General features: G+C 45.2%; 1 protein-coding gene across 8 annotated transcripts in view; it reads right to left on the bottom strand.

Annotated features, from left to right (window-relative positions):
* Positions 1 to 1,181: 1,181 nt before the first annotated feature.
* The window catches only part of GRIP1 (glutamate receptor interacting protein 1), a 687,701-nt gene continuing 664,672 nt past the window's right edge, over positions 1,182 to 24,210 (bottom strand). For 7 of the 8 annotated variants that reach the window (XM_047866742.1, XM_047866738.1, XM_047866739.1 and 4 more), the window contains 3 exons: positions 23,076 to 23,309; positions 4,937 to 5,083; positions 1,182 to 2,978 (listed from right to left, as the gene is read on the bottom strand). In XM_047866742.1, coding sequence (XP_047722698.1) covers positions 2,751 to 2,978; positions 4,937 to 5,083; positions 23,076 to 23,309 — 609 coding nt within the window. In that variant the 3' untranslated portion in view covers positions 1,182 to 2,750. The remainder of the gene's footprint in view (positions 2,979 to 4,936; positions 5,084 to 23,075; positions 23,310 to 24,210) is intronic. The other variant, XM_047866740.1, reaches the window with a different exon arrangement.

Raw genomic sequence — 24,210 nt, forward strand, 5'->3', positions numbered from 1 at the left:
ATAAATTGTTATTTTTCTTTTTATTGAGGTGTGAGTTCTTTATACATTTGATATGCAAGTCCCTTCTTAGAACTACTGTTTGCAAAAAAAAAATTTTCCCATGATGTTGATGTTGTTTATTGCTACTGTTTAGAAATACAACTGATCTTGTATCTTGCAACCTTGCTAACTTCATTTATTAGTTTTAATAGGTTTTTAGTGGATTCCTTAGTGAGGATTTTCTATATATGAGATTATATCATCTGCAAATAGAGATCGTTTTCTTTCTTTCCAATCTGGATGCCTTTTATTTCATTTTCTTGTCTTAATGCTCTGGCTAGAGCCTTTAATACATTGTTAGATACAAATGGTGAGAATGGACATCCTTACCTTGTTCCTGTGAATTTACAAGGCCTGCAAGACAGTCTGCAAAAATGAAAATGTTGGGACTATAAGTGTAAGTTTTAAGTAGCATAGCATGCATTAAAATTGGTACATCTTAGTATATATAATAAATGTATTTCATGAACACATGTACTGTTCTCTGAGGGCAGATGTTATTATGATTGTTGAGTTAAAATCTGTCTTTGTCACCTAAAATAATTGTATAATTAGTCTGGGGTATTTCTGTCTGCAGGCTGTTTTAGGACTTAAACCTTGTATGTTTTACATCTTGTCCTTACAATGGTCCTGGAGTACAGTTATGACCTTCAGTATCACAGGTAGGGAAACTGACTCACAGTAACTAAATTTTGTACCACCAGTGAGTACCAGAGCTAGAATTCAAACCCAGATCTGATTTTAAAACTCATATTCTTCCCATTCTTCCAATGCTGCTTTTCAAGCTTAAGGCAAAACCTTTCCCCTTTAGAAAATTCTAGGGGTGCCTAGGTGGCTCAGTTGGTTGAGTGTCTGACTTTGGCTCAGGTAATGATCTCATACTCCGTGAGTTTGAGCCCCACGTTGGGCTCCATGCTGACAGCTCAGAGCCTGGAGCCTGCTTCAGATTTTGTGTCTCCCTCTCTCTCTGCCCCTCTCCCACTCACACTCCATCTCAATCTCTCTCTCTCTCTCTCTCTCTCTCTAAGATAAATAAACATTAAAAAAAAGAAAATTCTACAGCAATAAGCATTGTATATGGGTCATCCAGAATAAAATATATTCAAAGCACCAAAAAACTGTGTCATAATTTTGGCTTTTCAAAATCACTTTTTATTCCATTTGGTAGAGGGTTTTTTTTTTCCATACAAATATTTGCAACAATTTTGAAGTCCCCAAAACCATACATAGACGATAAATACCATGCTATTAAAGTATTAAATTTGTACAAAAATACTTTACAGCTTAATACTTGTTTGTTACAAATAAAAATACATATTTAAGTGACTCATGATCTTTTTTTTTCTTTTTTTTTCTTAACATGATTCTGCTTTATACTTTCTTGCCCTGGCGGGTTGTGACATATGATCGAAATAATATATTTCTTTGCACAAAAAGAAAGGTGAACTTTTTCCTTAAACAAAGGACACAGTGTTCAAATGCTTTACCTAAGCAGTCGTTTGAATTACTGACCAAAATGAAGATGTTTGCAAAATAATCATTTCAATATGGAGATTCTACAATCCATATACAGATCTATCTTTTTTTCAATATTCACCAAATAACAGTTATTAGTGTAACTATTCAAAATATCTGAACAAATGAGAACAGTTGCTGACAAACATTAAAAGCAACTGTCACAATTTATTGCTTTGAGGGATGGTAGTAATTGGCAATGCATTTTGTGAAAGATGTATTTACAATTTCGAGAAGTGGCATGGCTCAGAACAAAAGATAGTCCAGTGTCATTTTAAAGTACGTGTCCTGTACACCCCTCTATAAACAGTTTTCCAAACATGTCAAGCAAGATGAGTTTGATTTGCCTATCATTAAGATAAACCTCATTTTAATAGACTCTTCATTCTCTCTTAAGTTCTTAGTCCTGAATTTTAAAAATAAGATAACTCATTCTCAGTGTTCCTAAGCACTCTAATTCATTATCAGAGATTTGCAGCTATTAAAAATGTGTCCTTAAAAAAAAAGAAAAACAAAAACAAAAAAACAGGTCACAAGACATATCCTGTTTGTTAGTTTGTTGCATAGGGAGTAGCATACATCTTAGTTAAGATCATTCCTATATTGGGGGCAAAACATTTACCACCACCTATTATGGTCTCCTACGTGCATCATCGCTGAAACGTTTTAAGAGAACTTTAATGTTACACCTGTACCCCTCCCATGGCAGCAGTCCCCGGCCACATCTCAAACTCGAGTTCCCCTAGGAGAGCCAGCTTTGTGGAACGACTTGGTCAAGTTCTTAACATTAACGACTTCACGGTAAGAAAACTGATTTCAAAGTGAATTAAGGAAATTGTCATAGAGAACAGTTTCAAACAGACATTTCTCTTTTTAAAAAGTGATTGGAAGATGACCTTGTAAAAAAATTTCCTCTGATGTTAACTGGGGGGAGGGGTAGCCCGTCTACTTTTCTTTTTCTCTACCATTGGGCTTGGCAGGGAATTGGCTGCCATATACCATAGTGGTCACCAAGGAAGAAACCTCTTCAGCTTGAAAGGGGAAGTGAACATGAGCCATGAGAGAGATTTAAAAGACCCCTGTGCTTGCGGTTAATGCCACGTGATTATCTGTGCTTTAAATGCCACAGAAATCTGAAAGCGATATTTTAGCACCATGTAGATATTGTCTTTTGTCCTGCTTTATAAAAAGCGTTGCTATAATGTGTTAGTGGGTTCTCGTATCTCCAAATTACTACCATGACTAGGCTGTTGGAAAAAAGCGCTGTTCTGTTCACTCCATTCTCCTCCTGGTAGAGTCTGTTCTATAGACTTCTGTGAGGCCAGTGGGTTTCTACTAATAACCAAGTCCAGCTTATTACCAGATTCTGCTATGAGGGGCACAACAAGGCAGCAGTCAAAGTCTCTCGTTCGGACGTGATTAACCTGAAAAATCAAGAAGGGCCACTCTGAATTATTGTCATAGTCTGAGATAATTCTCAAAACCCAGAGTAACACTTGCCATGTTAACAGGTGTCTGCTGATGCTTAAGTGAGCCCTCTACGCAGAGAGGTCTATCCTTTCTCTGACCACCCTAGAAGGTGGTCATTGGCTGACTTATTCGTTGCTATTAAATTGTAAGGCCCTTGAGAGCTTGGAACAGGGACACGTCCCAACATCCCCACGCTGAGCAGATTGCCTCGCACGTGGCATGTGGTCCTAGTGCCCAACATTGTCCCTATAATTTCCAGATGAGGTAGCTGAGGCACAGAGTGGTTCAGAGATTTGCCTTAGATCAGCACTTGGTAAGCGGTCCAGATAGGATGTGATCCCAGGCAGTCTGGCTGACCCCAGAGCTGTGCTCTTGGCCGTGATGTTGAACTACCTCTCAGAAGTGAGCCCATCCCCTCCTCAGCTTTTGCATGTACTCATCTTCTTTTATTTCTCCTTGTTCTTCACCGGCAAGGGTTTCTAAACCATCTACGTGCCTGCTTCCACTCTTTGACTTTCCATTCTCAATCTTGCCACATCTGGAACCCGACACAGTGTACAAATGACCCCAACTGTCTAATACAGATACGGTGTTTCCTGGTCTCATCTGCTTTGGCCTTTAGCACTGGCTGTGCCTGACAGCCACACATCCCTAAAACTCTCCTTCCTTGGCTCTCTGTGACATCAGTTTGTTTGGATCCATTTTAACTTGATTTCAGTTCTCGCCTACCTTTATTTCTTCCTGTCCTTTACATTCGTTTTTCTTAGGATTCTCTCCTTGATTCTGTTCTCTTTCTTACTATAAGCCCACCAGAGGTCACTTCATCCAAACCCATGCCTTCAGTAACCTAATCTCCTAAATCTGGCTCTGACGTCTCTTCGGAGCAACAAGTCCAAACTGCCAGTTGCCTCCCAGACTGCTCTACCCGGAAGTACTGAAGGCATTAAGGTCTCAGGTCAGATAGAGGTATCTTACCCACACCTACCTCGTCTCCCTCCCTGTGGTCTTCCCCTTCCCCATTCTACACCAATCCACGTATGGTATTATTCTATGGTCTTTCTAAATTAACAAATTATGTCACTTTTCTGCTTAAGAAATTAATATGCTTGAGAGCAAAGTCCAAGAGATTTACCGTGGCGTTCAAGGCCCTTCACAGTCTGAACCCAGTCTACCTTTGTAGCCTCAACTTCCATGAAAGCAGGTACAGTGCAGCCCCAATTTATAGATTAGGAAGAGCCACATAGAAGTTAAGTAACCACAGTTGTTCTTTCAACAAATATTAGAGTATCTGTGGAAAATAAAAGTGTCCCATCCTGCCAGCATAAGACTAATTGTTCCATTGCTATGGTAAAGACGATCGCCAGAACTGGTTTTAAAACCGTAATTGATCAACGACAACTTGCTCTGGTGAACGCGTGTCTGAAGGCCAACCGATCAGTATAGCCTCATGCTTTGAAAGTCAGCTCTTTGGTGCCAGACTCATTCCAGTTAGGTACACTTTCAAGACTGATGTCAACCCTCTCTTCTTCCTACAAAATGCTATTCCTAACAAGTGTACAAGTCAGGGATTTGCTTAGCTCACTGAAACTATACATGACCATGATGGTATTCCACTCGGTAAACAAGGTTTGGCTTCTTGCTTTCAGATAATTGTGTGAGATGCTGAGATATCGTGTATTGTATACCGGGAGATGGGAGAGTAATGTACCAGCTCCGTTCTCAAGCTGTTGCTAAGCTGCTGGGGAATATACACAGGGAACCAATTTCAATGACTGGTAAATTTTACCAAAGGGAAAGGTTTTTATCCCATATAGGAGGGGCCCTGATCTAGTGTTGAGGCAAAGAAAGATGGGTAGGCATCGGTCAGGTAAGACTTTGGAAAGTTAAATTAGAATTTCACCTGAGGTCTTACCTGTAAGAGTCGGTCATAGGGTTTTAAGCCACCAAGGTCTCCTGGCCCAGCTGGGCGAATGTTTTTGACATATACTCCTTTCTCCAGCAAGCCATCTGCTACGCTGAACCCAAAATCTTCCACATCGGAGCTCTTGTACAAGGTTACCTGCAAAGTGAGAAAATGTGAAGGGGACATTTAGCTTGGCTGGAGACTTTTGTTTTTAAAAAATTTTTTTTTAACGTTTATTTATTTTTGAGACAGAGAGAGACAGAGCATGAACAGGGGAGGGGCAGAGAGAGAGGGAGACAGAATCTGAAACAGGCTCCAGGCTCTGAGCTGTCAGCACAGAGCCCGACAAGGGGCTCGAACTCACGGAGCGTGAGATCATGACCTGAGCCGAAGTCGGACGCTTAACCGACCAAGCCACCCAGGCGCCCCTGGACACTTTTGTTTGTGAAACTTTTCGTGCCACAATTGTCTGACAATCTGTCAAACAAATTTACTCAGTAGCATCATAGATTTGTAATACATTAGGCAGCTCCCCATCCCCCTGCTGCTTTCCCCTTCTCCAAGAACATCCTTGGAATCTGTAAAGTCCCACTCAGAACTCAGAAAAGGAAGGAGAAGGGAACTACTGGAGAGTCCTGGTCTTTTTGTTGTCATTGTTGTTAATCACAGTCCTCGGATGGGTCTAGGTGAGCATTTTCCCAGGGCAGGCTGGCTTCTCTATTTTCCTGGAGCAGCACCCGGGTGTTGGGGGCAGCCAGTAGCAGCCCTTTGCAGCTGCTGGATATCAGGACCAAGCCAAAGGCCTTTCCTTCCTGCCCACCGAGCCCGATGCTGTGCCAGGTAAGCGCTCAGTATATCATTTTCCTTTGAGCAAGCGCCATGGACGCCAATGGTATGGTATCCCAATCAGAACGTCCATACTGAGAGCAAAAATGAGTTAAAAGACCTGAAAGTTTTCTTGTAACTGACACATTCTGGGGTCCGGCCTGAAGAGCAACCAGGCTTTGGTTTTAGCAACTCCAGGCACTGCCCCTTCTCAGCTAGGGGCCTCACTGGTTCCCTCTGCACCTGCAGCCACCTGTCGGTTCAAGCTTCCCACGATCCTCATGCCTCCCATCTGACCACCTGCAAGAGTTACTCTGAGGTTCATACATTCATCCAGTCATTCATACATTTCACCAAATGTGTACTGAGTCTCTCTGATGTTCTAAACATGGTGCTGGGTGCTGGGAAACAGCGGTGAACGAGAGAGGAGGCTGCCTTCCAGAGGCAAGCACATTTATGCGTAACATTTACTGAGCATATGCTGTCCCGGACCCTGCCAGGGGACATACTGAGCACTTTGTGCTCACCTAATGTTTTAAGCTGGCCACTGATACCGCTAAGATTTGCCCGATGCCCTCCATACAAACTGATGCACTCTTCAAGCAATGATCTGGGCTTTCTGTCTTAGGCTAATTATTTTTAAAAAATGTTTTCTTGTCTTTTGTTTTCATGCAAGTAATACATGAATATGTGTCTGTAAAACAGTAGAAAATTCAGAGCTGTACAGGGCAAAAAGTAAAGACGACACAGGTCTATTTTTTATACCCACTTAATGTATTTCAGAGAAGTCGAGAATATTGAAAGAACTACAAATAGTGGTGTTTGTGGTTTTTTTTACTTCACTGGGCAGAGCGCTAAAATATCAAGCTGGCTGAGTCAGTACTATTCACCAGACAGCCCTCATGGTTATTGCCATATCAGAGGTGAGGAAATTCAGTTTTATAGAGGTTAAGTAATTCTCCCAAGGTCACAAAGGTAATGAATAGCAGGGCCCTGTCTGATTCCAGACACCGCACACTTATGCCTTATTTCATAGGTTCTAAGATAGGCATATATATATATATATATTTAACTCTCTGAAATCAGGTGAGTTTCATAATAGATGGCATCTTACCTAGATCCTATGAATTAAGATATATAAACATTCTACCCCTACCTGGCTCTTTCCTACAAGTACACTGGAAGGATTTTGTTGCAACTTTGCTTTAAGAGAGAGAGAAAAAAAAATGCGCTTTGAAGTGAGTTCCAGAACGGAAGCATCCACACCTCTCGGGAGCATGTTCCAAATGCAGAATCTCAGCCCCAGCGAACTGGCACCTGCAGATCCCTGGTGATTCCTGTGCACATTAGAATTGCTCCACGTGGTACTCCACACACAAGAGGGGCTATCACATGTTTGGAAAAGAATCGAGGGAACTAAAGTTTAATGGAATGATAGCCTTTGCAGGCTCATTCTATCATTGTGTGCATGTGAATGTATGTGTATGTGTGTGTGTGTGTGTGCGTGTGCATGCACCCTACTATGTGCCAGGCACTGTTTTAAGGACTAAGGACATAGCACTTAAAAAATAAAAAGATACAGCAGTGAGCAAAACATAGCCTTCTTGAGTTTATCACCAGTGAAGATATCTGATTTAATCCTCGTAACAATCCTTAGAGATGGGTAAGGGTCTCAGGTTTTTTATTTATTTACTTATCTTTAAATTTTTTAGAGAGAGAGTGAGAGTGGCAGAGGGACTGAGAGAGAGAGAGAGTCCCAAGCAGGGTCCACGTTCAGCATGGAGCCCGACGCAGGGCTCAATCCCATGACCCTGGGATTAAGACCTGAGCCAAAATCAAGAGTTGGATGCTCAACCGACTGAGCCACCCAGATGCCCCAAGAGTCTTAGTTTTAAATGAGGTAGTGTATGTGAAGTTTTAAAATCTGAAATGACTTGACTCCCAAGGAAGGATCACTTTCATGGCACTCAGTTAGTTGTACAGGTATAAAAGTAGAAAGACTTACTTCACTATGGAAGGTGTGTGTGTGTGTGTGTGTATACGTGTGACTACATGCGTGTGCGTAGCTTAGTAAAATCCAGCCCCCATCTGACGTGCACCCTGATGATGCACAGGGAGCAGTAGGTCTCTACACGAGTGAGAAAGTTCCCTCCAGACCAAAACTCATTAGGAGGTGAGGAGAAGTCTTCGTTGGTGACCCGGGCTCAGGTGGCCTTGGAGAGAATATAGAAGATTCACCCTCCCCCACACCCATCAAGCTCACTGAGTGGGGAAAGAATCTGTTTTTTGTTCACTGACATATCCCAAACCCCTAATACGGTGTCTGCCACATAGTAGGGTTAGTGTTTTGTCAAATAAATGAAAGGTCTGGTTCTGACATACCGAGTGGTTGACTATGGAAGCCAGTCAAAACTGGCCAAGAGGTGCTGTGCGCATGAACTAAGAGGCATTTAATTCAAGCCGTGCTCCCCACTCCCTCTCCCGCCCCAGGGCTCTGCTGAGAATTCTCAAAGCTGCAGCTGCAGGGTGGCTGGGTGGCTAGGTGGCTGGGGCCAGGGCAGGATGAAGCTCAATGGCGACACCGTGTGGACGTGAGAGGTGAGACAACCTCTGACGTTGAAGCCAGGCCTGCCCTAAGGGCTAAGGAAGCCCCCCGCCTCCCCCATTCTTGGGCAGGGCAGGGAGGTAGGATGGAGCGTCCTCCAGCAGGAAATACCAGACTTCTTGCTAATAAGAGATGAAGCCTGAGCCTTGAATGAGCAGACTGAAAAGCAAACAGGATGTTACTGACTACCATGTCTGTGGAGTAGACCATACAGACGGGGAATTGAATTCAAGCTCAGAGAGTTAGTAGCGAGCAACAGAGAAGTGGTTCAAACCCAAGAGGTTCTGACTGCGAAGCTGAGATCTTTTCAAGGCACACTATCTCCTTAGCTAGCGTGTGGTTGTTTAATGAATACCCATTACAAAGAAGAATTTTTAGGCCTCTCTATAATTTTTTTTTAAATTTACAGTTTATTTATTTTGAGAAAGAGAGAAAGTGAACAGAAGAGGGGCAGAAAAAGAGAGGGAGAGGGAGAATCCCAAGCAGGCTCTGCAATGTCAGCGCGGAGCCAGATGTGGGGCTCGAACTCACATGAGTTCGAACTCACATGAAACCGTGAGATCATGACCTGAGCTGAAACCAAAAGCAGGGTGGTTCACCGACCGAGCCACCCAGGGCCCCTAGGCCCCTCTATAATTATGATTTGGCCTCAGGCCATAGTTCAGGTGAGGTCTGCCCCTTTCCTAAGGTGGGGAGGGGAGTTATCGGAGAGAGGTATTAAAATTTTTTTTTTAATTCCCAGTTTTGTGGAGATATAATTGACATCCAGCTCTGTATAAGTTAAGGGACTTCGCATACATATATTGGAAAATCATTACCACCATAAGTTGAGTTAGGAGAAAGCTATTTTTTAACAAAAAGTTTCAGATTCAAGAGTAGAGAGGCTAGAACAATGAATCCTCATAGACTCATCACTCGGATCCTACAACCCTTCAGAGCAGGCCACACTTGCTTCATCCACCCTTCTTTTTCCTTCTTTGGGGGATTATTTTAAGGTGAATGCCAATCCTTAAGTCATTTCCCTCCTACATACCTCAGGATGAATCTTGGAGGGGGGGGGTGGGGAGGGGCATGATCATTCTTTTTACATAACCTCAAGGTCATTAATTCATTCACAAACTAACCCCTATTCCTTGACACACTCCAATACCTAGTCTGTGACAAAATTTCCCTGATTGTCTCAAAAGTGGTTTTTAGAGTCGGTTTGTTCAAATCAGGATCCCAACAAGGTCTACACCGGAATGTAAGGTGTCTTATGCCTCCTCTCATCTGGAACATGCCCCCTGCTGCTCCCTTACTGTGGGAACAGCGCCTTTTGTCCCGCAGTGCACTCTTCTAGAGCCCATTTCCCTGTAAATGGAAGTTACCTCGGGATCCTTGATTGCAGTCAGGGTCAGCTTTGTGGGGAAGGGTGTGCTTCCTATGACGTCACGTCATTCAATGTCTACTCGTCCCACTTTCGGGGGGGGGGGGCGCGTGTCCAGGTGGGGACAGCTTCATTCCTCCACTGTAAGGCTTCCCAACAACCTCTCTTCTAAATGTAAATTTTGACTGATGGTGACCACTGTCTGAATCAATTAACTTCATTAGGGGCTTCAGAGTGATGCTCTTTTTCTAATCCTATAATAGCTTCCATATTTGTTAGCTAGAATTTTTTCTTTTTTTTTTTTTTTGAGAGAGAGAAAGAGAGTGAGCATGAGCAGGGGAGGGGGAGAGAGGGAGGGAGAGAGAGAGAGAGAGAGAGAGAGAGAGAGAGAGGACCTGAAGCAGGCTCTGTGCTGACAGCAGATGGTCCCACGCGGGCTCGAACTCATGAGATCACGACCTGAACCGAAAGTCAGACGCTTAGCTGACTGAGCTACTCAGGTGCTCCAGCTAGAATTCTTTGGTAAAGAAGTCTCCTTTCATCAGTTAGTGCTGTTTGGTTACCCTGAAGTGCAGCTCGTACCAGAAAGGCTGAATGAATTCTAATGCTTTCATTTTTAGTGTAGGGAATTGGTACACTAAACACTTCCAATGGTGTCCCAAAAAGGTTTTTTTTTTTTTGTTTTTTTTTGTTTTTTTTTTTTTTGGTGGGGGGATGACTTCTGTTAAGTAAAGTATCCCTGCGAACCTCTGGGTTTATATATAGATGAATGGATTTCAATTAATTTCATCATTACTCTTTTGGGTGCTCAAAAGCTCTCATCTTTGGCTAAGGGGACTCTTTCATGTTGACTTCGATGTCCTTTTGACATGACCCATTTGTTTTGGTAACTTCTTTGTTTTCTGGCTCCAAGATATCATGACTCATCATGAATATTTCCTGTTCCCAATCTGGAATCAGCCACTTCTCCAAGGTGACTTGACTGGAGGAAACATTTTTATATTCTAGCTCCTTTCCTCCCATCCTCATGCTCCTTTATCAGAGGAAGGAAGAGGGGGAATGGGGTCAGAAGGCCAAAGACAAGGAGGAGGAGGAGGAGGACGTGGATGAGAATCAGGAGGAGAAAGCAAATAGCTAATAGGACTGGTGATAGTCTGCCATTCTTTGGGCCCTGCTTCTTAGTAGATGATTCTCTTTATTCAAGGTTCCTGCTTCTGTGCCTCTCTTTGGCTTTGTGCCTTGTGTGTGGGATTTTGTATCCTTTTGCCCCTTTGTTTCTAGTCATGTTCCCACCATGTGACAAGTAGTGCTCCTAGGGAGGGACGTCCCCACGACTCCTGGAGGGCAGTGCATCCTAGTTCTTTCTGCTCCACTTATAGCTAGGTGTGGGTGAGGGTCCTGGAGACCCTGTGCTTCTTGCTGGATGGGTAGTGGGGCATCTGCTCTGCAGGCCCAGCCACACTCTTGAGGTGCACCCGGATGTGAGGGTTGCAAAGCCTATACATGCAATGGACATGGAGAAGCCCACTTCTGTCTTAGATCTAAGGCATGTTTTCCAACACAGGGACCAGTATTCTTGCGTTGGGGGCAGCATTTGGTGTGGCCTAGAATAACAGTGAAGTTCTTCATTGCTCAGTTGGCCTGTGATTCTTGGATGTCAGCTCCATAGCCAGAACCCGGGAGGGGCACCAAACAATGCCAACACCAGTCAGGAGTAATACATTAACCAAAATATTCGAGTTGGATGTCAACCGGAGCAGGTTAACAGATTAGCTCATTAACTTTAAGGTCAGAGTTGTTGGCCAAGAGGCTTGGTTTTTCTGAGCCTCAGACTTTGATGGAAAACTCTTCAAGATAAGAGGCAAACCAATGGTTTAAAATTGAAACTAATCTGAAAAGAAAAAAGTTGAAACTAATCTGTTTCGCTAGAAGGATTTCCTAAGTTTAGAGGAAAAGGGATTTTCAGAGCTAACTCTATGGTTCTCCTGGAGATGGCCCATAACAAAAATGAAATTATTTTGAAGTGACACAAAGGAGAAGATTTGTGCCACGTAGCTGCCTCCCTCCTGCTGGCATGGAGACTGGTGGTGGTTACTTCTGATTTATTTCCCGTCCAAAAGGAATTCTAAGGATTCCAAGGTTTCAGTCCCCCCACCCTTTTTTTTTTTTAATTTTGCCACAGATGAAGTCCTTATGCAGGCACTTTCTTACATACGATTGCTTTTGAACGCCTAGCAATCTTGTGTAGCAGGATTATTCCCTTCCTGCTAATGAGAACACTGATCTTCAAGAAGTTGATGGACGTACTTGTCCAGTTACAATGCATAAGCTCTGGGATTCAGTACTTGAATATCTGACCTCATTTGCCGTGTTCCTTCCACTAAATCATGATTCCCACCCCCCCTCCCGGACATATAATCTCCTAGCTGGTCAGGCAGCCTTTATCCATTTCCAACCGCCCAACAAGCGAAAGATGAATAATTTATCATTCTGCTGTATTTCTTTTCATCAGAGCCCCTCCGTGGCTTTCCATGAACATCTGCCTGAACTTCTGCTCCTTGCGCTCTTCATGTTCCCCTCTGGCTCCTGGGAACGAAGTTTTCTTGTGGGGTCTCTATTCGGTGCTGACCCCCAGGATGCAGCCGGGGAACCTGGACTATGAGCACCAGGCTACACTTTTCTGTCCTAAAAGGGCCAATGAGCCTCTTGAAACATAACTCTGGGCCAGAACGTGGTTTTACAAAGCTCAGTTCAATCTTAACTATTCGTCCGCACACGCTGCGATTGCTTCTGACCCTCCCGAGAACAGAAGCTTTAACAGGAGGCAGAAGCGTTCACCACGATTCAACTTGGGCCTTGTTTTTTATTTCTAAGCAAGTCTATTCACATGTCTGAACAATGTCCTCAAGGCAAAGATTAGAAACCTACTGTTTCTGGTTTCGGTTTTGACACATGTGGAAGTCTTTAAGCGGGCAGAGGCAATTCTCCCCACTTGGGTTTTAAGGGCCATTGTGTCTGCTATCTTGAGCAAGTCACGGCAAGTGACAGTTATCCCAGCAGCACTTCTGAAGCCCTGGCAGGCTTCCTATCATTCAGCCCCTTGCCTGATGGCCTTAAGGGCCAAATCGACACCTACTTCACAGAGATTGTACTCCTTTGCCCATAAATCACCAGGCACTTGGGTTTATTCTTGCGGACACTACTGAGGTAGCTCTCTGCCTTTAAACCCGATAATTCAAGTAATGCTGGCTTGGAGGATAATCTTATGACTACTTGTGAGGCTGGAAGAAACAAACGTATGGCCTCCCGACTGCATTCTTCCAGCCCAGGAGGAAGCGACTTCAGTTTATGCCACTCAGACTGGGCTTCAAGACAAACTGGGTCAGGAAAGACAGCTGCTGCCCCGTCTGGGGATCCTCCTTGGCAGGGGAGAGAAAGGGACAGCTGCTTCAAACACTGCCTCCTGCTGCTTCCTGGCAAGTGTGTGGCACCACAGGCTTGGGAAGTAGGGGCTCGACAACAAGAGATTCCGTAGCTTGGATTTTGGCTCTAAGTATGAGCACGTCAGGGCTGACTTGGCCCTTGGAGAAGGGAGTCCTAACCAAGGAGAGCATCACAGTTTTTAAGATCTGAGATGGATTTATGTGCTGCTTTCCCAGTTCATGTCAGAGCAACTTCACCTCCATCACTTCATGCCACATCAAAGAGAAAAGAGCCAGATCAGTCTCCAAATTCTCTGGGAGATCAGACCAAGCCATGGGCACCTTGGTCACCTGTTGTCATGGGCTCTGTTGTCAGGGTAGGCAGTCAATTCGGTTCTAACAGGATGCCTGGAGGCCGGCAATGAGAGAGGCCTGCCCAGCTATCCTGTCCTGGCAGGAAACTGGGTCAAACCAGAAAGGCCTAAGATGGCGGGTGTCACGACAGGAAACCCCTGACCAAGTAAGGAAGAAGAGGCTCGAAATCCTGCATCTCCTCCCCAAGTAATGAGTGTTCCACCTCCTTGTTGACAACTGTCAAGAAAAGACAGAAAACCCAAACCCCAGGGTGCACATCTCTCTCTCTCTCTCTCTCATTTGCCCAATCTCACATCTCAAGAGTATACTTCCACTTAAAAAAAATTTTTTTTTAACGTTTATTTATTTTTGAGACAGAGAGAGACCGAGCATGAACGGGGGAGGGTCAGAGAGAGAGGGAGACACAGAATCTGAAACAGGCTCCAGGCTCTGAGCGGTCAGCACAGAGCCCGACGCGGGACTCGAACTCTCGGACCGTGAGATCATGACCTGAGCCGAAGTCGGACGCCCAACCGACTGAGCCACCCAGGTGCCCCAGTATACTTCCACTTTAATAAACGTTCCTGCTTGTGCTGTGTGTGTCCACTATGTTGTGTGTCTATCCTTGAATTCTTTCCCATAAGGAGCCTAAGAACCTTCAGCGACATCTTTGGGATGAACTGAGCCGAGGCCCCAGGGCACAGGGTCTCCCCGGTTCACCCAGCAACACTGCCACCAGCCTCTTCCCTTGCTGCTGCCACCACTAAGTTAGTCAGCTGGCAGAGTCTCTGTTCCAGGGTTTTTCTCAGGACAGCCTGGTCCGCACCTGCTCCCTCTGCTCCTGCCTCTGCTTTCTGGCTCCCAGGTCTGCCCTGGCCTGGCTCTTCTCCAGCTGCTGAACCTTCCCATTTCCCTCTGTAACCTACTGACCTCCAGTCTCCTTAAGTCTCTGTGGGCCTCCTCGCTTCAAGGGCCACCCGCATCTCTAGCCGGAAGGCCTTCCGCTCACCCTCTGGGCTTGTGGGAATTCAGGGCCAGGCTCACTGTCATTCAGGAAGTCGGACACTACGACAAAGTTCCTCAGAACAAGGCGAGAGCTCTTATCTGTCTAAGGCAAAGAAAGAGACAAGCCCCGGGCAAGACCATTGTCGGCGTAATCCTTACTATAGCCAGACAAGTAAGAGGACAGAACACTGGTGAAGGAAGAGGTTCTGCGGGACCTGTCTCCAAGGACCAGGACATCAGGGGAACAGAGTGACCCTCAGAGAGCTACGCCATCCGTAACTGAACATCCTATAGATAATACAGTATCTTACAACCTATAAACGAACATACTTGATCACGACAGAGAGACATAGAAACATCAGGAAGAGACGAAGGATCCCCGGCCAGTGTTAGACTTAAGGGAAGCTACTAACGTTGGAGCTATAACATAAAGCACATCGGAGCACTGAGAAGGCCTGAGGGTCATCTGAGTCTGGAGGCCTGCCAGTCTGTTGGCCTTAACATTTCTATGGCTCAGAGCTCAGACTCTGCAAAGGCGGATGGTAACTTGCTGGAAAATAGTAAGATGCAGAATGGGCTCTGCCACGTAGGGTTGCAAATGAAAAGATAACCTTAAAGGCTCTGCTTTTCCCCCCCATAAGTCACAGAGCGGCTTTCATCCTAACTTGGAAATCTCATTCTAGCGTTATTGCTTCACCCTCCCACACTGACTGAGACATACAGAAAGTGTCTCTATCCCCCTTTGAAAAAGCTTTGTCGTCCCACTCATCATTAATGAGTTAAAAAAAAAAAATACATTCATTTTTGAGATGAGCCTATCATTTTTATAAGAACTATGTTTTTTATGGGGTGCCCGGGTGGCTCAATCATTTAAGCATCTGACTCTTGGTTGTGGCTCAGGTCATGATCTCACCTTTTGTGAGTTTGAGCCCCACATCTGAGCTGACAGCGAGAAGCCTGCTTGGGATTCTCTCTTCCTCTCTCTCTGCCCCTCCCCCACTCGTGTGTGCTCTCTCTCTCTCTCTCCAAAATAAATAAACTTAAAAAAAAAAAAACCAAAAACCCCAAACGCCTGGGTGGCTCAGTTGGTTAAGCCGACTGCTGCTCAGGTCATGATCTTGTGGTTCATGAGTTCGAGCCCCATGTCGGGCTCTGTGCTGACAGCTCAGAGCCTGGAGCTTGCTTTGGATTCTGTCTCGCTCTCTCTTTGCCCCTCTCCCACTCACCTCTGTCTCTCTCTCTCTCTCTCTCTCAAAAATAAACATAAAAAAAAATTAAAAATAACCCCAAAACCCTCAAAAAAAAAAGAATTACATTTTCGACATTTTGAAAAGTATCATAGAATACTTAGACAAAGCGGAGGGAATGATCGCTCCGGAGGACTGTCAGGGCTGAATGCCATTACTCATTGAAAACATACAATGCAACCTCCAACCTTTATTCTACACATCCACGTCCCTCCAACAGTGTTCTGATTATCAGCTGCCCCTGGTTTTACAGGGAGAGAATATGTCTGTCAGACTGAGGTAGTGACTAGTAGTAACTAGACACACATCCATTTGTCTTTGTAAACAGATTCTCATTCTGGTTCATATCTCCTCTCGGGGGCTCTAAGGCAGCGGCTGAATCTTCTCTTCAGGCTGGGACTCTGCGGGGATCTGATTTTCTGGGTTACTGACATTGCACGGCTAAGGCAAGACTCTGAATGATGGTGGCTTCCTCAGGGAAAACGCTATTTGTGAAGGCTCCTTTCCTGAGCAGGATCCTGCCCCCTCCTTTGCTAAATGAGAAAACTAAGGTGTAGACAAGTGACATGGCTAATGACTGTCAGACTGTGACCGAACCTCGGTCTGCCTGACGACGAAGTCTGTATTCTCTCTAACAGATCACCCCTTGCCTGGAGAAACAGAAACCGCAGCTAGCAAAGAGGGGTAGACAAAAGCAAAAGGTTCATATATTCAGTTTGTCATTTTTAGCTTCTAGTGACTTCCATAGTAAGACAATTCTATACTAGCTATTTGGAGAAGGTCTACACCTGCCATGAGGACTCACTTCATCTTGAGTACCAACTCCAAATATTTGGTGCAGAAAGAGGCGTGTGTCTGAATAAGATATGTTTTTGCATTTCATATTACCTCCTAGGGCTGAGCCTCTTTTCCTGACTCAGGAAGAATATTGCAAAATCAGCTGCCACTAGGCACTGAAAACGACACTCCTTACACGGGGAAAAACAGCTTTCTCATATCAAGAAAAACAAAGATCCCCTCTGAAAACATTCAGATATACGGAAAACGCAAAGTGAACTTGGGCTGGGAAAAAAGTTGATGGTGGCAAAGGCCGTAAGAAACAAAGAGGTTCCTGACAGATGACTTGAATGTTCCAGGGTCATGCCACCAGCAGCCATAAATAAAAGTAGATGCTGAGAAAGTATTTTTAAAACTTTTCCGTAAAATGATAAATACAAAATAGCTGCATACAATTCAGGAATACAATTTTATTTAAAAACACAAACGACAAGGCAAAGGAAATGTCAATCATGATTAAAAAAAAAAAGCGCAGGGATGGGGCGCCTGAGTGGCTCCAGTCGCTTAAGTGTCCGACTCTTGGTTTTGGCTCAGGTCACACTCTCACAGTTCGTGAGTTCGAGCCCCACATCGGGCTCTGTGCTGTGTCAGCGGGGAGCCTGCTTGAAATCCTTTCTCCCTCTCTCTCTGCCCCACCCACTCATGCTCTCCCTCTCTGTCAAAATAAAGAAATGAACTTTCAAAAAATTAAAAAAAAAATTTTTTTTTCAACGTTTTATTTATTTTTGGGACAGAGAGAGACAGAGCATGAACGGGGGAGGGGCAGAGAGAGAGGGAGACACAGAATGGGAAACAGGCTCCAGGCTCCGAGCCATCAGCCCAGAGCCCGACGCGGGGCTCGAACTCACGGACCGCGAGATCGTGACCTGGCTGAAGTCGGACGCTTAACCGACTGCGCCACCCAGGCGCCCCAAAAAATTTTAAAAATTTAATAAAGTCCAGGGGCGCCTGGCTGCCTCAGTCGGTTAAGCGTCTGACTCTTGATTTTGGTCCAGGTCATGACCTCATGGTTTTGTGAGTTCAAGCCCCTGGCAGCAGGGAGCCTGTTTCCAATTCTCTGTCTCCTTTCCTCTCTGCCCCTCCCCACTTCTGCTGTCTCTCTCTCAGATAAATGGACTTAAAAAAAAAAAAAAGAGCCCAAATGTTCTGAATGTGGGGTAACTTTCTATTTTGCAGAAAAATAATCTTTTTGCTTTCAAGTATGCAAAGAAGTGAAGCTAGAATTTGTCCCAGAAATAGAGTAAGTGGACATAAAGGATATTTAAGCATCAGAAGGGAAAGGGCTATCAATGAACCGTAGCTAAGATCACAGGCTCCTTTTCTGCAAAGAGAATCAATCTGTGTGGTAAGCTACAGTACAAACCGGAATTCATTTTAAAGATAAAACCCAGAAGGCTAGGGCTAGGGCTGAAGATGAAGCCTCATTTCCCTTTTACCTTGCCACCTAGCTGTTGCCAATGACCTCCCTGAAACAGAGAAATCGCCTCCAGTAGCAAAACCTTAAGAAGTGATTCTCAGGGGCGCCTGGGTGGCGCAGTCGGTTAAGCGTCCGACTTCAGCCAGGTCACGATCTCGCGGTCCGTGAGTTCGAGCCCCGAGTCGGGCTCTGGGTTGATGGCTCAGAGCCCGGAGCCTGTTTCCGATTCTGTGTCTCCCTCTCTCTCTGCCCCTCCCCCGTTCATGCTCTGTCTCTCTCTCTGTCCCAAAAATAAACGTTGAAAAAAAAAAAATTTACAAAAAAAAAAAAAAGAAGTGATTCTCAGTCTTTCTGGTGCGAAAGAACCCACCGAGGAGGTTGCTAAAATGCAGCTTCTTAGGCTGTACTCCCAGAAAGTGCTGACCGGGTAAGTCTGGGTGGGGTTTAGGAAACTGAACTTTAACAAGCATCCCATGTAATCATGGTAAAGATCATCAGAGATTTTTAGGCCAAACTTTTTAGGCAAACGTTTTAGGCCAAAATTTTTAGGCAAACTTTTGGCTGAGACTCCAATAAATTTCACAAGCGGCTTAATATGAGAGTACGTTTGAAAAAAAAATAAAAAATAGAAAATATTAGTGTAAACCGTGCAGTCAGGTTTTGGATTCATTCCTATATGAGCGTGGATGTATGCACGTCCTGAATCGTGAAGTCAAATGTATTTCGGGTGGTCTCGGCCAACACAGTCTGAGAGGTAGTGGCCTCAGGACTTGAGTATTATCTCCCTGTGACCCCTCTCACTGTCCCCCACACCGTACCAAATATCAAATCATCATGTCAGCTCTAATGTCCTCCCCCATTCACACGGCCAACAAAGGAAGTGGGGCTGCATTTCTTATGTTTGTTCTAAATGTCATGAAGGACAACTAGCTTATGGGGCTGAGGAATGAATGTAGACAGCTTGAAGGAAGACTTTGTCAAACCCGGAAGAGCTTCAGACATATCGGATGGCGTGAAGTGAAAGAAAACCATATTGACCCTGACCTGAGCTTAGGATTTTCCGGAGGTCTGAAGGAAGAGAAGGAACAGCAAGGAGGACTGGTTGGAAAATCATAGGCAAATAATGGAAAGCAGCTGAAACCCAAGAAATTGGAAGATAAGCCCACGCTGTCTTCTCTCTGCGTGAAGATGACGTTAGTAACCCGCCATGCAGAGTTGGAGCTGTTTTTGCTTTATGTTTTTTCTTCCCAGAAATGAGGATGGATACTTGCCCACTCATCCGTATCCTCTTGACCTAGCTCCTATCGAACACAGTATCGGTTTGTAGGTGCTGGCTTGGACAAAACCAGACCTGTAACCCGTCCTCAAGGACGCAGATTTCATCAAGTAGCAAACAGCCACAAGAAAGATGGCGACCGAAAATGACGCCAAGCCCGTTCAGGATGGCGTGCCATGTACCTCGTCCAGCCTCTTCGCTCTCCTCTTTGCCGCCCCTTGGGAACTCCTCCACCAGATCCATTCGGAAAAGTCCAGCAAGGGGGCTCAGGGAACTAAAAGCCAGCCCTCATCCCGCTTGTCAAGCTGTGTATCCAGCTTGGGGTTACCTTCAACTTGAAGAAGGAACGTTTTTCTCATTCCACGGCCACCACCCAAAAGAGTGCCTTTTCTCATTTTTACAAAGGATTAGTACAGGCTGGCAGCCCCCCACTGGGAGGATAACTCAATCCCATCAACAAGTCACTGCGCTTTTTCACGGTGTCAGGCAATCTCGCAGCGTTCAAAGGACACCCCACGTACAACATACAAGCACAGCCACGGGCTGAGCGGCTTTTCTTCTCACGCACTTCAAGACTGGAGAACGCACTTAACAGCAAACGCTGGATGGCCTGACGAATAACCGAACTCACTTAAAAAATAAAGGCTACCCGGGGGGCGCCTGGGTGGCGCAGTCGGTTAAACGTCCGACTTCAGCCAGGTCACGATCTCGCGGTCCGGGAGTTCGAGCCCCGCGTCGGGCTCTGGGCTGATGGCTCAGAGCCTGGAGCCTGTTTCCGATTCTGTGTCTCCCTCTCTCTCTGCCCCTCCCCCGTTCAAGCTCTGTCTCTCTCTGTCCCCAAAATAAATAAACGTTGAAAAAAAAAATTTAAAAAAAAAAAAAAAAAAAATAAAGGCTACCCGGGCTGTGAGCATACACCGCTCCCAGATTCCCCACGGTCAGCCTGCAGCCTCCCTGGCTACCTTTTCACTCAACTACGTCTTCTTGTGTGCCTTATAATGCCCAGCACACCATCCACTTACGAGAGTCCTGTTTTATTTGGGCTCAATTCAGACGATGCCCTTATTGCCACCACTAAGGGGAAAAGGTCAAGTGGGTCCATCCGTGTGTGTGACCCGGTGGCCTCCGGGTTCACACACTGCCACACAGATGTTCCAGCGATAGGCCACACACTGCCACTCATCGGGCTGGCAAGCGGATGCTGCCTTTTCAAAAAATAAGATCGATTTTCGGCATCGTCACTTGTTTCAAACCTCAGCGGTAACAACTTGCACACCCCATTCATCGTCATTATCTTTGCTAAATGCTTTCAGTGCAGGAAGGATGGGGAGACAGGTCTTTGCACGGGTGCGCTATCAATAATCTTTTGAGGAAAGTGCTTCGCTCTAGAAGGAAAAATGAGTCTATTTTATACTTGCTATTTCCCTATCCTGTAGATGGGGATAATAAATATCTGCTCAGAAGGGCTATCGTAAGGGCTAAAAATACAGAGTATCGCATATAATAGGAACTCAATACATGTTGGTATCTTTTCCCTTTGGGGCTGGAGGAGGATGGGTTATCATGTAATCTCTTCTCTGCCTGGGCAGGAGAACTTTTGAGAAGAGAAGGCAGGATTCTTAAGACACCTGAGGGAATCAGGTTAGGCTAACTTTTTCTTAGTACAGCTGAAAGAGCACGGACTATATAGCTCCTGCTATTTAACCACCATGGGGGACCTTACAGCCTCCTAATGGTGTTTGTCAATTAGCATAAGAGGACGTTTGACAGGCAGTGAAGACTGTGTCTACCAAACAGACGCATCGATTCAGGGTAGCTGGACACACAAGCTAACTTGTGGCATGGAGCTAACATGGGTCGCCGCCCTAAAATATCCAAAACTTCTCTGCTTTTCTGTACGTCTGCAATTCCTCTTAACGCACAAGGCTCCACGCCAAGGCTTTGATCACTTGATCGGGGTATTTCCACTCCCTCCATGTACCACAATCTTTCACATCCCTTTGCACAAGCTTCCTTCCTTCCTTCAACCTCCACCTTCCTGCAGAGTCGGCACCTACTTCTAACAAGCCTTTCCGGTCTCTTTCTGTAGTGGGTGAGGGTCCACCCTCTGCCCCCCCCCCCCCCCCAGGCAGCCTGGTCTTGTCTCTCTCATTGTACTCACCTCACCATCTTCCCCCTGTTTCCCAGACTGTCTCCCCATTAGACCGTGTGCCCGCTGATGATTCGCGACACACTAGTTAAGTGAATGCATGCGCGGTACATGTATGAAATGAGTGAATGAGTGGGAAATGAATCAACCTGGGGATTGGAGCACCAAGTTCAGAACTCAACTGCCCATTCTATGCCTCTCTTTCATCACATCCTTTGTCAGCTTCAAAGTAAATAGCTCCAAAACGTATAAAATATCTTTTATAGGGTGCTTGGGGAAATGGACGTCTTTAGCGGAAAAAGGGAGTGTCTGGCCTGTTAACTCCTCTCAGTCCAACATTTACTTGTTTTTCTGGGTAAGACGAACAACTAATTTCTAGTTAATAGGTTATTGACTGCAGAGAGGGTCTTGGTTCTCAAGAAAAGTGGGACAGATTATTATTGTCTATGCATCTTTATGTATTAAATAAAAATAAAGCATTAGTTCTACGAAAGAAAATCAGAGACACCTCCTTACTACTGCTCTCCTTCCCTGGGTTCTGCAAACAGTGTCCCTTACATATGCCTTGCTTAAACTCTGCCAGCAACTCAAATTCAGCTCTGGGTGCCATAGTGGGCTTTCTTCCATGAAGTCAAATGAGGCAACCATCACAGGCTGAGACGGAACATATGAGGCCTTGCCCTGTCCTGACCCAAAGACATCTAAATTATGTCTGGAAGAGAACTTCATGTCTTCTGCATAATATAACCCTCTACTGATAAGCCTTCAATTAAAGAGTAAGCATTCCTACATTACACCTGAAGCTCATTTTCAGTGAAGCTATGAGTGTATGATACTTAGAAAATCCACAGGGCGCCTGGGTGGCTCAGTCGGTTGAGTGTCTGACTTCGGCTCAGGTCACGATCTCGCAGTTGACGAGTTCGAGCCTCGCGTCAGGCTCTGTGCTGACAGCTCAGAGCCTGAAGCCTGCTTCAGATTCTGTGTCTCCCTCTCTCTCTGCCCCTCCCCTGCTCATGTTCTGTCTGTCTGTCTCAAAAATAAATAAACATTAAAAAAAATTTAAAAAGTACAAGAGAAAATCCACAGGGCACCTGGGTGGCTCAGTTGGTTAAGCTTCCGACTACGGCTCAGGTCATGATTTTGCAGCCCATGAGTTTGAGCCCCGCGTCGGGCTATGTGCTGACAGCTCAGAACCTGGAACCTGCTTTGGATTCTGTGTCTTTCTCTCTCTGCCCCTACCTTGCTCACATGCGCACGCGTTCTCTCTCTATGAAAATAAATACATGTCGAAAAAAAATTTTTTTAAAGAAAATCCTTCTCCCATTTCCAAAGAAGTTGGAATGACAGACCAATTCATCGCAACTCCATGGGATGTGAGAGCCTCTAACTTTTGCAAGAAGATTTTGGCCATAAATGCATCATTAGGAAATTCATTGCTCCGAAGCGAATTCTCCCGATTTTACAGGATACCCTCCCAAAGATCGCATTTTGAGCACAGAATCTCTAATGCTCTGCCTTTAAGCTCTGGCTTCTCTCCCTGGCTGAGCCGACAGTACAGTGTCATCACTATGCTTGCATCAGGGTGCTCACGCGCAGCCGAATGGCTACTGAATGTGACCAAGGGGAGGGAAGAAAGCATCCTGACCTTGTGCAGCTCCACAGGAGTTGGGGACATGATCTCCTTTATTTCTTGTTTCATTTTCCTCAGGGTGACAGACTTCCTGCCCACGTCGGAGGGCAGGGTGTTGCTCCGCGTTGTTTGGCTATAATGCGGCCGCGAGCTGCTCCGTTCCTGGAAGCTGGCTTGTCGCCCCAGCTGACTGCGAGGTGTTGGGGCCTCATGATTCAAACTCATCGTGCTCCCCGACATGATCGTTGCCTGTGGCATTGACAATTTTCAGAGACGATTAAGCCATGGACTAAGAAAAGGGTTCGGTTGTTCAACAGTAAGCACATCTCTCCTTCTGCCCAGTCAAGATACAGTCTCTTCGGGGCATAACCAAAGGCTGGAGAATGGACGTACTAATTGAACTATGAAAGTCTGGCAAAATGCTTTGCAAGTGACATTTATAATGCACATCTCAAATCCAATTTAAGTACTTAAGCCATTGAGTTTATTTAATCAGATACCACCCCTGGCAGTTTTGAGGCAAATTGAAAAGCGATAACATTTGCTTACTGTAAACTACATTTTAGCCATTAACTTTCCACTGAGTGGGCTCTAAAGATGGGATTCGTGAAGCAGCTTCAATATATCTTACAGAAATGGACGAAGAACTTTTCAACTGGACCAGGTGGCGTCTATTTGCAATGCTGCCTGTAGCTCCCCCTGGAGGTAACAATGGGCTGAAACAGGGCTATTGATACAAAGGCAAGGGCTTCTACCCAAAGCTGCCTGCCTACCATAGCATATGGTCTCTCCTTGGGCCATGTGACCTGCCCCAGAAATGTGTAGACCAGCGAGGTCTCCGCGTATTTAGCATGGGTCAACCTTTCTTAGAAACAGCCTTTGTGTGAGATGCTCAGAGAGTTTAAAGAGGAATCCTATATTGTGCTACCGGACTCAACCCTTTGCTCAAAAGCTGGGAAACTTAGATTGGATTTTACCGGTGAACAGGGAAGTCTGTTCAGTTTCAAATATGTTCATACACAAGGAAAGGCGAGATTAGATCCCAAATAAGACTGAATCTTAGAAGTGAAACTACTTAAGCATTTGAAACCAATGTCCTGTTGAGAATGGTCATTTTTCATGGTTCGGAAATGCCAACATTTCAAAATTG

This window comes from Prionailurus viverrinus, chromosome B4, assembly GCF_022837055.1.
Source record: "Prionailurus viverrinus isolate Anna chromosome B4, UM_Priviv_1.0, whole genome shotgun sequence".
Lineage (NCBI taxonomy): Eukaryota > Metazoa > Chordata > Mammalia > Carnivora > Felidae > Prionailurus > Prionailurus viverrinus.